General features: G+C 43.7%; 1 protein-coding gene and 1 non-coding gene across 3 annotated transcripts in view; both read left to right on the forward strand.

The window, feature by feature from the left end:
- Positions 1-15908, forward strand: part of NPSR1 (neuropeptide S receptor 1) — a 105402-nt gene that overhangs the window by 79730 nt on the left and 9764 nt on the right. The window contains exons 4-6 of one of the 2 annotated variants that reach the window (XM_006912056.1): positions 940-1033; positions 4701-4902; positions 12496-12575. In XM_006912056.1, the coding sequence (XP_006912118.1) occupies positions 940-1033; positions 4701-4902; positions 12496-12575 (376 nt within the window). The remainder of the gene's footprint in view (positions 1-939; positions 1034-4700; positions 4903-12495; positions 12576-15908) is intronic. The other variant, XM_015589434.1, reaches the window with a different exon arrangement.
- Positions 9878-9984, forward strand: LOC112479966. Its single transcript, XR_003046389.1, has one exon. It is a non-coding gene; the product is annotated as a U6 spliceosomal RNA (small nuclear RNA).

Here is a 15908-nt window from a genome sequence, read left to right on the forward strand (position 1 = left end):
GAGAAAAAGTACGGATTCAGACAGAGGTTATTGCCAAAGTTATGTTATTTCCATTTCATTTTAGAAGAAATTCAGACACTCCCCTTTAGACTTCAGACTTCACACTTCTCTTCTACACGCTCTACGTTGACCCAAATTTTATGAAGCAGAGAGATAGCTGGGCTCTTAGGAGAAACGAGGCTCCAAGTTAGCTGAAAGTTTTCCACCTTGATCATCCTTTCAAAGATATTTCATCTAATTACATTTGGAGTATGCTCTTCACATAAGAGATATTAACCTCTTATATCCTAATTTCCTTCTCTGCAAAGCATGCAAATAACACTACATTCAGGATAATTAAAGGGCATGGGTGAGGTTAATAAAAGAAAGGGCAGGAAGGAATCGGAGGAGACCCAAGGCCGACCCTAGAGAACAGCTCTGCTAGAGAGGTGGATGAGAAAGGGGTGTGTCGACAGTGTCAGCTCGGATGATGATAAATGATTCAGACCAGCTCCCTGAAACCAAAACCTTTTTAGTATCATCTCTCAACATCTCTCACTGATAAAAGGCAAACGAACATTTGTTTCTAATTACTCTGGAATGTCAACTGTGGCAGAGAAAATTAGTTTAGCTTTAAAAGTCAATCACAAACAAATGTACCATGCAAATATCGAAAGAGGGACGAACTGATTCTGCAACGTGGAGTCTCCAAGACACCCAGTGAATGAGTGAGCAAATGAGAGCTGGAAGCGTTCTCAACTGTCACCACTTGCCATGCAAATTCCGGCACCAAGAACAGCAATCTGCTGCCTGGAACAGGAAGTGTCCCTAACTCAACCCTCAGCCCTCCCCTTGATTCAGTGCCCGGGTTTCTAAAACAGCACAAAACACTCATCTTTGCATCATGTGCCTTCCCTCACCTCTGCGAAGTCACGCACCTTCTCTCACTTCCGTCCCCAGGTCGTGCTGCTCTACGCCTCTACCTACGTCTTGGTGTCCCTCAGCATAGACAGATACCACGCCATCGTTTATCCCATGAATTTCCTGCAAGGAGGTGAGCCGGCTCAACCAAGCGCTGTTTCATAAGGGATCATCCATCGTGGTGGGTGGTATTGTTTTCATTGTTAGACTCTTAACAACGGTTCTCTTCTTCCCCTTTCTTCTCTTCTTCTTCCTCCTCCTCTCCTTCATGGATTGTCCAAAAAAAAAAAAAAATGTAGAAAGGAAAGTTTGGGCTCCTGGGAAAATGCTGATGGTTCCCTGGATGGCCAGGAGCCCTTGACTACTGGGGAAGGTAGACTGCTGACCATTCATTCATTCACCTCGAGGCTAATGCCTCCAGATTTGACTTCACAGCAGTGTTGACGCACATACCTGTCCAAAGAAATGAACGCTCCTACCTCAACTTGTTCCTTTTTCAGGAACAAGCACCTTGCCCTCTTTACTCCTGAACCATAGAAATAATTGGAAAGATGTTCTTAACTGTCAATCCTACCAGAAACGAGGAAAGCCCTCCTCGATCCAGAGATAGTGAAGAGTTCTCGAAAGAAGGAAGCAGAAAGGTCAGAGGAAAAGCTGCAACCACACAACAGATGATGCTGCAGCCAGGAGGGAGAAGTGTTGAGAAGGCTTCCCGAATGGATCATGCAAATGCCCAGGGCAAGAAGGACTCCAGGGAACTGGCAGGGCGATTCCTGGAGCATGGTGGAGGGTTCATCACAGCATGCCTCCCTGCTCACTACACTCCCCTCTCCCCAAGGGATGGAAGGCTCTGCCTCCAAGGAGTGGGGATGCTGGGTTAGAGGTAGCATCCCTGGAAGCAATGTGGACTGGAGAGATGGTGGGGACCTAATCTATTACTCTGCCCACTCTCCTCCATGACCCTGGAAAGCAAGTAAGAACCCAGCGTTTAGTGATCTGTACTACTCTTCCAAACAGGCTGTGAAAACTGATAAAATGAAGAATTTGACGTGAAATCTTGACTACAAAGGTGCAATCAAATATCATAACCAACATGACAAAAGCCAAACTGTGAGGAGAACCTCAGGACAGGTGCAGGGGTTGGGATCCAGAGCCAAGAAGCAGACGCGATCAGTTACCTATCTCACTATATTTATTAGGTGAAAAAAAAAAAATCGACTGTTTAGTTTCAGGGTAAATATGATGAGTTCTAGGAGACATTTTGCAATAATCTGAACAGTGTCCTAAATTACAGGAAAAGCAGCAGTGAAGATTAGAATGTCCTCTTAAAGATGTGAAGCAATTTATTTCCTCACTACAAAATTAATGGAGGTCCCATGCAGGGCACTTGGAAAATAATCGTTTCCAAGAGCTCCAGGGAAAGATGCAAGCTTGGAAACAGATATCAGCCATTTTCCCTTCCTCCGCCCATTCTCAAGTGACATCTTGGAGGAAACGTACAAATAATAAGGGACGACCTGCAGCTGGGATGGGAGCCAAGGAAAGAAGCCAGAAACTTCAGGGCGTTCCCAGCCATGGGGAGCAGATTTAACAGGGATGCCAAGCCACCTAGGAGAGCTGCGTGGCCTTATGCAGCAAGCGTCAAAGGTCCTCGTAGTTAGAGGGTGAAGCAATAGGTGAGAACAGGGCATGCGAGGGTCCAGGGAACCCTACGTGTCTTCACCATGATGCTACACTCACTGGACTTAAGGGCAGCCGCGAGGGGCAGAGGCAGGGGTGTATGTACCGAGCTAAGAGAAGAGGGGAGAAGAGGCTCCCCACAGAGCACACAGCCTTCCCGTGCAGAACGGGGCAGGTGGAAGCCGGCAGCACCCGCACATGGCTGAGCGGGCACAAGGCAGGGGCACCTGACAGAGGAAGCAGAGGGGGAGGGGAGGCCGCATGGCACTCACTTTTTTTTATTGCTTTTTACTAAAGTGGTAGCCAGCAGCTCCAGAGAAGTGGGTGATTTAAAGGCTCTTTAGGAAAAATAAATATGAAAATAATTAGAAAAATATCTACTCATAATGAAGAGAGAGACGCAGTGCTAGATATATTAAAATATGATACTTTGATAATTAAAATGATATGATACTGGAACCAGGATAAGCTATGGAAAGCATATGGAATATCAAATCAGTAAGAAAAGACTCAATTAGTCAACACATGGTGTTGAAGTAGCTGTCTAACCATTTTTTGAAACATTAGATCACCACCTGCCATAGCTAATAACAAAGTAAATTCTAGCTGGATTGAAAACTAAAAATCTTGAACATGAAAGACTATGGTTTATGGGTAAAACTTCTATAATTTTGTTGAGGGAAAGCTCTTTCTACGAATAACACCAAAAGCACAAACAATAAGGAAAATACGGTTTTAATGTATCAAAATTTTTCAGGTTATACAAATAATACACATTGGAAACATACTTAAAAAGCAAAATGACAAATAAAAATATGTGTATACAACAGGCAAAGGGGTAATATCCTCATAAAGAACACTGGCAGAGAAATAAGAACCTGCCGATTTAAAAAGTAGACCAAGAACGTGAAAAAAAATGTTAAGAAACAAGAAACACAACTGAAATAAAAGATATATAGAAATGCTCTTTTGACTACTAACTGAAGAGCTTCAAGATTAGATATTTGGATAGGAAATCTTACAAACTAGATAAAAATATTAAGAGAAAGAATCCTCTCAGTGTTGAGTGGGTGTAAGGAAATGGGAACTTTTGTATACTTCCGGAGGGAGCTGTAACTTGTAGACTTATGGGGGAAAATTTGGCAGTTTTTGCCAAAGTTGTCTGTTTCTAAGATTTCATCCTAAGGAAATCATTAGAACAGTGCGAAGAGATAGTATAAATTATTGATAATAAACATAATCGGAAACTATTTAAATACTTAATAATAAGCTATTGATAAAATTGGAGTTCAGTGTAACCCTAGAAAAATGTTATTTTATCAGTGCTTTTCAAACTGCACCTCACACACTGGCCGCCGAGGGCTCATTCCGTGGAACTGCTCCAGGACAGGGCTGGAAGTTTCCGACTGTCACCCAGTTTCAACCCAAACGACCTGGGCTTCCTGCTCCAAGCTTGAGATAAAATTATATTTCAAGAAAGGCTCTTATTGACTGACAATATCCGAATGCCACCTGGGTAGACACAGATTTCCTGACATGAAAAGACGGTCATAATATTTTTTCAGTGGAAAAAAATAGATTATAAAGCAGCATATGTACTATGACCTTATTTTTATATATGTAACCCATATATTATGTATGAATACATCATCAAAATTTAAATTGGCCATTTCTGGGTGATGTCACTATGGTAAATGGAAGGATGCCAGACAGGCCGAAGGCTCCAGCCCTGCCTTGGAGGTTCAGCAAGGTGACCAGACACGCATTTGCACAGCAAAGTATCAAATGCATGTGGGACAACTGAGCTCTCCAAGACTATAAGAATGGGTGCATCCACGTTCCAAGATGGGTGGGTAAATCGAGAAAGGAGGAGGGAAGTAGAAATTAGGGAGCATAGATCTCATACCAAGTATTTGCCAGCTTCCGTGCAAGCCTCTCTTTAATCCTTGCATCGGCCCTGGATGCAGGTCCTACATTCCCCATTTTCCGGATGAGAAAACTGAGGCTCTGAGAGGCCCAGAGTTCCCATCACACGATGACGCTTTTCTACTTTAGACTCCAAGTATTCGCCCAAGGAATGTTTCCAGATGCCCAGTCCTGCCTCTCTTTTCTCTGAGCAGAAAAGCAAGCCAAGATCCTCACCGTGACCGCCTGGAGCCTCTCCTTCCTGTTCTCCATCCCCACCTTGATCATATTTGGGAAGAGGAAACTCTCTAACGGCGAAGTGCAGTGCTGGGCCCTGTGGCCTGACGACTCCTACTGGACTCCGTACATGACCATCGTGGCCTTCCTGGTGTACTTCATCCCGCTGGCCATCATCAGGTAAGAGCCTCCGCGACAGCTCACACGTTGTTCCTAGCGTTCTTGGGGAAACTGGCCAGGCCACAATGTTAAAGCTTGTGCTAAGCCCAACTCCTCCAAAGGAGAATAAGGAGCAGGGAACCACTATCATCCAGGTCTGGAGTATGGGACAGGTATTGTGCTAAGTAGCTAACAAGTACCCCGTTAGCCATACTAAAACTCTATGAAATACCTACCGCCGTCTCCATCTTATAAGTGACAAAACTCAAGCTCAGAGCGGTTAAGTAAGTCACCCGACATCACACAGGATTTAAACGAAGTTTGGTCTGATTTCATACCCTGTTCTTTTTGAATCATGCAGCCTTTCAAATAGGACATAGTACCAGTTACAGAAATCTTATGGAATGGAAATGACAGACCTACTTGAAACAAACTTGAACAAAAACCACGATAAGACAAAACTATGCTAGAGTATGTATGCAGTGAAATCAGGTAATGGCAGGGGACACTTCTTGGAAGCCACCACTGAAGGAGGGAAGGAGTCAGATAGGAGAAGGGGAAGGAGAGAAAGAGCGAGTGTGATGACGAGGAAGGACGTGCAGGCAGTGTTAGTGGGCGAGACGTTGACAATAAGCTCTTTCTGGGCGGGGCAAGGCTCGATTATGACAGGCCTTAGCAACCAAGCCATAAGAAGTCCCCTTTGTCCTGTGGTCAATGGTGGGCCAAAGCTGGTCTTGCAGCGGAGACCACCACCACCACTTGAGGAAGGCAGGGTCTCACCTGGCCGTGTCGCAGGGTCGTTTCTGAAAGGGCAGACCTGCGTGGGTGAGCGGGATAGTTAGTGTGTATTCGAGTCACGCTGATCCTGAGATCCTGCTGCACCCTCTGAGTGCCCCCAAACCTGCCGCGATGTGCCGCAAAATTTGTCCTAGACAAAGAAAGATCAGCCTTTGGCTTTGGATAGTATAAACAATGCTGTAATAAAACTACTTACATTGAAAATTATTCATGAGTCTCTGATTATTTCCCCAGCACTAATTTTAGTGGAATTGCTAGATCAAAGATGCTGCTCCTTTTAAGACTTCGATGGATGTTCATAAACTGCCTTCTGGGAGGGGTGTGTTCCCGCCAACAACCATCACAAGCTCCGATTTTCCTTTCTCCCACTCAGTGGAAGGTGGTGCCATTGTTTTATTAAATCTCAGCCAACGGCAGAGGTTGGAAAGTGTCTCATTGATTCAATGTGCATCTCTTTGATCACTAAGTGGTTAGGTCTTATTTCTCAAGTGTTTTCTGATATTGCAGAAATGACTTCTTCTTGCTCTTTGCTCATCGTTAGTCTCGGAAAATACTAAAGCTGGAGAAATGTTATCCATCACATAGTTCAGCCCCTGAACTTTTCGCAAGAACAGACTTAGGGCTAAAAGAAGTGAAGCGATTTGCGGCTCTCCATCAGAGGGTGAGCCGGCCGGGAGCAGAAACATCCCCTCAGCCAGCCCAGCGGCCTCGCTGAGATTGGAGAGTGTCCAGTCATCTCTCTGAATTGACAAATTAACATCTATATTTTATTTCAACTTACTGCTCTCCAGCAAGTTGAATTAGGAAGGAGTCTTGAAGGGAAGTTGAAGGTTACTTAGACGGCCAATCAAAGGTAAGTCAGAGCAGCACTGGAGGGGGCATGCGGAAGAGGGGAGAGGCTAGTCCCAGCCAGAAGAGAGCATTTGGAAGGAAGCGGCTCAGGCTGTCACAGGCAACCGACTCATCGATTTCAGTGGCAGTGCATGTCCTGGCTTCCTTCCTTATTGATTTCCTATCAGCTCCTGAAATCAGTCAAAACCCTTGCTCAGCAGGGCAGATAGCAGCGTGAACCACATAGCTTGCGCTATGCTGTCTGGCCAGATGCGTCAGGCGGGTCTCTCACTGTCTGAAATTTCCCCCATTAATTTGAGCTGCTTCTTCCCTCCAGGCCTTCTCCTCAAACTTGCCTACAGCCCGACTTGTGTTGTTTTGTATTGTCCTTGGAAAAAGCAAAGTATAATTTGATAATTAAAGGGGATGCTTTCAAAAGTGGGTCTCACTCAGCCCTCATCACACTAAGATGCTCCTTAAATCCTGCTCCTTGCTTCCAGCCCAGGCGGCACCAGGAATTTTCAGTGACCTCTCTCTGTCCTTGAGCTTCTCTGGAGCATGTCCTACCTGCTCAGTCAGTATCTTCCTTCTTTCATGGTCAGGCTCCCCGGGGGACATGGCACCCCCACCTCAATCAGTTCCTCCTCCCTTCTTGAAACAAGATCGGGCCCAGAGGGAATTTTTCAACTAATTCCCACATTAAGTTGCTACAATTTCATATCTCTCGGAGCTAAGAGTGAGGTAAAGACCTTAGGTAAGGTTAAATTTTTAACTCTAAGCCTAGGTAGATTTAAGAAAAAACTCAAATAAGATAGCCACTAACTTTATTAACCAAGTCTCATGCTTCATTGTCCCTCATGCATTTAGATAGATAGATAGATAGATAGATAGATAGATAGATAGATAGATAGATAGACAGACAGACACACATACATATATATAATACATATGTGATATATATATATATCCTCACTAAATTCATAGGCAAAATATATCTATATATCGTTGTTTATTTATTTTTTTATAGTTTTTTTAATTTGCATTTCTTTCATTACGATGAGGTTGAATACATTTTCTATGTTTATCATTTTTGTTTTTTAAATAAATTACCTATTCATTTTCTTTTACCTATTTTTCTCTATTTTACTTTATTTTCCCTATTCTCTAGAGAAATTTTTTATATAATAAACTTCTCCTATTTTTATATGTTGAGGGCATTTTCCTAGTTTGTCATTAGTCTTTTCATGTTGAATAGGGTTTTATTTCATTTTGCTTTTAGTTAATGACTGATATAATTAAGAAAAGAAGAGAAAGTGTGAATAACTGTAATTAGAAATGAAAAAGTCAAATAACTAGTTTCTAAAAACTTAAAAGAATCATAGGAAAGGACTTTGCAAAACTTTATATAAATACAAGTGAAAATATGAATGAGTTGGGTATGTATGGCCTTTGTGAAATATAGACATTTTACATTTTAGTATATTCACATCTATTCATGCTTCTCTTTACATTTTATCATTTCAGTTAAAAATCATCCCTTTCACATACTTATCTACACTTTGATTTAACTTTCTTATGATTTATTACATTAATCATTTGAAAATGATTTCAGTGTTGACAGCATATTAAAAATATCATTTTAAAATATATATTTTATTTGATTTGCCAATTGTCCCAATACCATTTACTTTTGACGTTAGATATGAATTAGAAATCTAAGTGAAATTAGTTTTTCTAATGCTCTCAAAACTGAAGCTGTCCCAACTAGAAAATGAGAATAATGCTAGCACCAACCATAGGACGTTGGAGAGATTAAATAAGGTAATTTCCATAAAGGGCTTGGCACAATTCTTGGTTGATTGATATGGTAAGCAAATCACGATTCTTGTTATCACAACATCATATCAGAGCTTTGGTGGCCAGCAGCCCTTGATTTGAATCTGTCCTCTGATCTTTGCTAGTCATGGGACCTCAGCCTCATCATCCATAACATGGGGACAATAAACTCTATTTCCCATTGTTCACATATGAAATCATAAAATAAGAACTCATAGGAAGTGAAAACCCCGATCAGTATGGGTTAAGCATTTGCCATACAGTGCCCAGCACCGTGTTAACCAATGGTTTTGAGACAGAGATGTAAAGCACTGTATAGAGGAACAGGCAAAGAGCAGGGCTCAACGCTGACAGCTCTCCTCCTGACTGTCCCCACCGTGGGCCCTGGGGTGAGACCTGGGCCACACGGCCCTTGTTCCCATCTTAGAATTCCTGCACCAAACAGCCTGAGTTGCTTCTGGAGTGTATTCTCTCCTCCCCATCATCAGGCCACACGGCTGTAGCCATTTCACAAAGACCTGGAGTAAAATTCAAGGACAGCGGAGTCGGTATACACTCCCGTGATGACCGCCATCTTTCACTCAGCCTAGTGCAATAGCTTCCTATCAACTCTCACCCTTTTAAGTCCCGACTCTGCATGATAGCCAGAACCCGCATTCGTCTGGAAAATTGCTAAGCATATAGAAGGGTATGAAACGAAAACTAAAAATATTCCTCTCACTCGCCCCCTGTCCCGCTCCTTCAAAATAGCACTGTTACAAATTTCTTGTGTACCTTTCCAGACTGATCGATTCATATGCCAGCATATACATTTATACATAAACAAGTTATACATACTGAAAAAATGTCTTATCGCCGGAAAAAAATTGTTGAACAATTATTTCGCTTTCCTGTTAGAGCCTTTCAGTGAATTTCCGTTGTTTCAGGATAAAGTCTGAATCCTCTAACCCCGTGTGCAGGTCACGCACGGTCTGGTCCTCACCTCACACTGCCTGCGCACACGCTTCGGGCACACGGGCTTTCTCTAAGTTTTTCAAATAAGCCAGGCTCCCTCCTGCCTCTGAGCCTCTGCACATACCGTTCCCTCTGCCCGAATGATCACCTCCTCTGCATTTGATCCTTCGGATCTTAGCTGAAACTTCACCTCCTTTGAGAAGGCTTCCCCGACTCCCAGAACAAATCAAGGCCCCTGTTACGTACTCTTATGTCACCCTACATTTTATTTTAATAGCATTTTGCTCTTTTGTAATCATATATTACATATATATTATATGTGTGTGTATATGTGTACATATGATATTTTTACTATATGAGGAAGGCAGAAGACAGTTATGGGGGGCTTTGGATGCCCTGCTTAAGATACTGCCCCTCATCTTTAGGAAGGTGGAGGCACTGGAGGGCTTTTAAGCCAAGAAGTGGTTGGCTCTCGACCCTAGAGCTCCAGCTCTGATGGTGGTGTGGGCATTCGAGATGGTAGCAGAGTGGACGTGTTAGAAGATTATAGCAATAATCAGGCAGGAGATAATAAGGGGCGCTCACGTCAGCAGCAAGTATACGAAAATTGGAATGATACAGAGAAGATTAAGATGGCCCTTGTGTAAGAATGACACGTAAATTCGTGAAGCTGTCTGTAATTTTGTGTGTAATGGGTGCAGAGTTTCAGTTGGGGAAGATGGAAAAGTTCTGGAAATGGATGGTGGTGATGGTTAGACAACAAAGTGAATGTACTTAATGCCGTGCAACTAGACACTTAAAAATGGTTAAAATGATAAGTTTTATGTTATGTGTATTTTACCACAATAAAAAAAAAATCATCAACGTATAAAGGGAGAGCGGGAATGGTGAGGGAGCTACAGATTATGAGACATTTTGAAAGGACAATTTATAGCACTTGCTGAGTCAATAGAGGGAAAAATGAGGGAGAAAGAGGAGATAAATATAATCCGTAGGTCCCTCCGACGTGTGACCGTCACATTCTGAGAACCGGCCTGATTTGGTTAGTAAATTAAAGGGGTGCCCTCCTTCTCGGGCGTTTTCCTGGCTGACAGTAAAGCTGGTACTGGCTTTCCACTTGCCTGGCTGGTCCTTCAGGGATTAGGTGGGGCGACTTAGGACCAAACCCCTAAAACATAAGATCTTCCTTAATTTTCCATTGTATATATGGTTGGTGGTCAATAAATATTTGAATTATTGATCAGCGAAGCACCGGGGTTACAATTATAATACACAACACTTCACGGTGGTTGTTACCTTTCCTTGTATGTCATTTACCTGGGGAAAAAGTTGCCCTGCTCTAGCAAATATACTACTTAGAGTAAAGGATACACTAACCGGTAATTTCTTTTTCATTTCTCGTTTTTTTTAAATGTAGACATACATATTCCAGAAAAGTCCCTGGGCAGGTATATGAGAAAGGGGGTGAGGTGATCCCAAAAAGCCCCGGGATTTCCTGGAGCACTCAGGGAGAGAGGATAGCAGAACAGGAATGGGAAAATCAGTAAGAAGCAGAGGGTTTTAACACAGTCATTAATTAAGTTATATTCTAAAGATCATTAAAAGAAATTAGGGCTTTGTCAACAGCTGCAAATTAGAGCTTTTATTTTTTTTTAACCAGTGATTCTCAAGAGGGAAGTTGATACTATTTTAAAATAAAGCAGTTCTTTCTTCCAGAGTTTTAGTCAAGATATTTAACATATTAGAAATGTCAAATAACATGAAAGAAGAGTATTTTTATATTTATCAAAGGAGGACACAAGATATAAAATTTGCTGATGCTTTTGAGTCATTAACATGTTAATTTCCTGTTAGGCATAGATTATATCATACAAGGGTAGGCATGATATTACGTGAAAAATGGGGAAGAAAGAAGGGACAGAAAATGACATTTATTGTGTCTCTGCTCCTTTTCAAGCACTGGGCTGGACACTGAAAATGTTATCATATTTGATCCCTAAAAAATTCTTAAAAGGTTTATATTATTAACTCCAATTTACAGTCTCAGCTGAGGCTCCCTGTCTTAGTTTGTTCAGGCCCCTGTAACAAAATACCACAGACTGGGTGGCTTATAAACAACAGACACTTGTTTCTCACAGTTCTGGAGGCTGGAAGTCCGAGATCGGGGTGCCAGCGGGGGCAAGTGGGGGCCCTCTTCCAGGCTGCAGACTTCTCTCTGTATCCTCGCATGGTGGACGGAGCGAGGGAGCTCTGTAGGGTCTCTTCTTATAGGGCCACTAATCTCATTCATAAGGGCTCCAGCCTTATGACCTGATCACCTCTCAAAGACTCCACCACCAAACACCATCACACTGAGCATTAGAATTTCAATATATGAGTGTGGGAAGAGGGGGACACACACGTTCAGCCTGTGTTACTCAGTACATTCTTTATCTATTGCTGAATAACAAATGATCATGAACCTGGTGACTTAAAACGACAGACTTTATTATCTCACCATTTCTGTGGGTCGGGAGTCTGTACATGGCAAACAAGGTACCTGCCAGGGCTGGGGTGCCCATCAAAGGCTCAAATGGAGAAGAATCTTTTTTCCAGCTCCTACGGGTTCTTGGCAGAATTAATTTCCTGGGGCTGTGGGACTCATGATCCAACAGCCCCAGGTAATTAATTGATTCTTCAAAGTCAGCAATGGAGAGACACATTAGAAAGACAGGCACTACACTCTTATGTAATCATGAATATCCCAATGCACTGATTAGAAGCCAGTCACAAGTCCCGCCACACTCCAGGGGGAAGGATCACACAAAGGCACACACACAGAAGACAGGAATCAGGGGCCATAGGAAAGACTGTCTAAAGTCAAGGTCATACGAGTAGCAAGGAGTAGAGCCGGGCACAAATCTCAATCTTTCCGACCCCAAACGCTGCGTTTCGATTCTAATCTCAGCTATACTTCTAACCACCAGGGTTATCCTAGAAAAAATTAATTCCACCAGTTCTAGCCTCCTCACTTAAAAAAGAAGTGGCTGCATCCAGCCGATCCGTCTGGTGGCTTTCGGTTTCGATCTGCTGTGATTGTGGGATCAGCAAACATGGAGGGCGGGTGTGGTTAAGGGACCCCTGTGGTCCCCTCTCCCTGTCCTCACAGTAGGGACTCACCAGCCGTTTTAATATTACCTTTGCTCCTTTCCACAGTGTCATCTATGCCATTGTGATTCGAACCATTTGGATGAAAAGCAAAGGCCACGATGAGTCGGTGATTTCCAACTGCTCAGGTAAGACTAACGTGTGCTGCCTAACTCTTGGTGAATTTCGCCTCTGCGGAGGTTTTCCACAAGCCTGCCCTGTTAATCAGGGCCTGCTGGCACATCACGCTCATCGAAGGCGGCCCCGGGCAGGCTCTGCCTTCTCCACCTGGCCTCCCTGAACACTGGGAGAAGGAAGGGGGGACTTTGGGCCATGCCAGTCTGTGCCAGCAGAGTCTCTGTGAGCAGCCTTTGAATCGAGATCCCGGGTGGCCCCAGTCTCTCAGGCCTGGCAGAGAAGCACCCTGGAGGACACTGGGATGGAAAGAGAGGCCTGTCCAAGACGGACACCGTTGGGCTTGAGTTCACATGGTATCTGCCATCTCTCCACAGAACGATTGTGGGCCCTAAGCCAGTCATATCACGGGCCATGCTTCCCCACTGTCCCAACACAGAAAAACTCCCACCAGTCCAAGCCTAAGGTAGCCCCTGTAACCTTCCACGGTTCCAGCTCAGTAAACCTGAATGTGGCAGACCTTCTACATGGCAGGCACTAGGACCTGGAGGCCTGCCCTGCTTCCCAGGCAAACACTGCTGCACATGACAGAGGTCAACCTGGAGAGAATACAGCAAAACAGAGACGGAAGAAAGGGCTCCTGGCTGTCCGTATATTATAATGCAACTAGTTCTGGAGGAGACCAGCTCCGCTCAGCTTCATGCCTTCTCCCAATCCTTGTACACACGTGCACACACGACACGGACCCACATACACAGAAGCACACATTCACACACCCGTACACACTTACATGCTTATATGCACACACGCATACGCGTCCTCTCCCACAAGCACTTACATAGGGCAGCAAGGTGTAACACAGACACCTGGGATGAGAGGAGCTGTTCTCTGTTCCAAGTGTGCCCCTAAGCTGTGCCACTTTGCAAAATCACTTACCCTCTCTGGGCTCCAAGAGGTTAAAATGAAGGGACAGACTCCGTTCTCTCTAAGTCCCCCTCTTTCCAGACTTTGAGACGGCACGTTTGCTGGACCAACACCAGGCTTGTTTTCCTCCTTCTGAAATCTGTTTCTTCCAGCACGACTGTGAGAATGACAGAGGAGGACTCACGTGTATTACTGGGCACTAATAATCTACGTCCCTTTCTCTAGATCGAGCAGAGATGCGCGTCTTAGTTTCTTTATCTGAATTCAGTTTATTCTGTCATGTTCCGCCACATGTCAGCAGTGATACAAAGGACCGGGAGTGACAAATGAATAAATAGCATGGCTCCTGACTGCAGGAAGCCTACAGTCTCATCCACTGGGTCTCAGCTTTGGTGACATGAGAGCATTATGGGGGAGCTTTCCAAATGCACCGATACCCAGACCCCACGGCCTGAGGGGTTCTGATTCACTGCATCTGCTGTGGGGTCTGGGCATGTGGCTCTCTCACGTGGGTCTAGTCTCTGCACCTGGTTTTTCTAGATGAGCAAGAGCAATCAGAGAGGATAAACACAAACGCATTCACATTACTCACCGTGAGTGGCTCTGGTCCAAGGTCAGAATAATTGTCTGAAAAAGAAAGATGATGAGCGTGTCCTTCCTCTATCAGATATCAAATAAATACAGGGGCAGGGCCCGATTTTTTTCAGGTAGGCCGAGGACTTCCTGTACTTTCAGATTTAAATCGGATTGGTTTAAACTCCTGTCCTGTGCTAGTTCCAGGAGGCCGGTGTGTCCCTCCCTGCCTGTCCCTCTGAGCGCTCGCCCTTGCTGTCCCATCTCATACAGCTCTTCTCTTCCCTCTGCTCCTGGTCCGATGGGCCACGGAATCCACCTCATTTTCCTCGAGTTCATCACTCACAAAAGCAAACAGAGAAACGTTGCTGGCAGTCTGAGGCGTTGAAAGATCTCCACATTCTGCGAGCTACCCCGCCGACTGAGGTATCTCCCACCAACCCTTTCTCGGCTGACTGTTCACCACTGGGGTTGGGCTTCTGTCTCTCTCCTGTGTCCCCCATATCTCCTGCTACTGGATTTCCCAGTCCCTATACCCCCGGATCCCCCATCCTCCAGTCTCTGAAATATTACAGAGCCACATAGAGAGCTGTTTTCCCCATGGACATACGATACACCTTTAGCCCTCCGCAAAGGTGGACATGGCTACCATCGGTTTTCATTCTTTAATACAAGTTTATATCTCCATTACTCCTATTTTTCCATGGTCTGTATCTTTATATCATCGTTAGTGACCCTCTTCTGGAACGAGGAGCAGATGGTAGTCTCAGAAGCCGTCTACTCTCTATATCTTACTCATAAATGGAACTCACTTGATTTTCTATCTGTCATTACAGCCAAGCAGCTCTGGAGTTGGCGGGTAAATAGGATCTCCAGTGGCGTTAGCATGCCAGGATTATTGCTCACCAACGAGGGGACATCAGCAATGATTAGTGTGAACAGAAGCTCATTTTGTAAACACAGGCTGCAAAATTCAAGTCGTCATTAGTTTAACAACCACTCTTCTCACTGGCAAATGTGTCTAGTTTCTCCCCCTCAAAGGCTGACAGAAAGAAAAAGAAAAAGAACTATTTAATAAATGATAGGAAGACTTGTCCACAAACAAGTGTGGAGGGCAAGAGGTAAAATGAGATTTTCAAACTTGTGCATTGTTATCTTTCATAAACAAGCACACTCTCAAAGCTCAAGGGTATCTATCTGTTCCTATAAAACAGAAAACTTACTTTATGGGGGCAGGAGATGGGGTAGGCACACCCACGAAACAGAAAAAGTATAAGTTATATGGATCCAACTGCAAATGGTCATCATGACTTGAAAGACGCGACGTGATTCATGCTATATCCAAATTGCTTGCTTCAAATTAAATGAGGTAGAATGAGGTGGAACGAATAGCTTTGGATTGGGGACTAGGTTTGAGTTCTACTGACTTTTAACTAAATGAACTTAAAAGACATAATGAACTTCATGAAAAAATATAACGACATACATAAATGTGTTTTATAATATGTTCATGGATAATCAGACTCAACAGCATAAAGATGTCAGTTTTCCCCAACTGATCCACAGTTCCAGTCAAAATTGAATGGGACATTTTATTGAGCTTAACAAGCCAATTTAAAAATATACATGGAAATTTTAAGAGCCAAAAACAGCTAAGACCCTCCTGGAGAAATAGAACAAAATAGGAGAAGTTTACTGTGCTAAATATTAAGATTCACCATAAAGTCAGAGTGATTACTAGGGTATAATATTATTACTAGGGTATGATATTGACGTGAAAATAAAACAGCCCTGAAATAGACCAACACATATAGAAGAAGTGGGTTTATGTCAGACAATCATAGTCATAG

The sequence above is a fragment of the Pteropus alecto genome, unplaced genomic scaffold, assembly GCF_000325575.1.
Source record: "Pteropus alecto unplaced genomic scaffold, ASM32557v1 scaffold21, whole genome shotgun sequence".
NCBI lineage: Eukaryota > Metazoa > Chordata > Mammalia > Chiroptera > Pteropodidae > Pteropus > Pteropus alecto.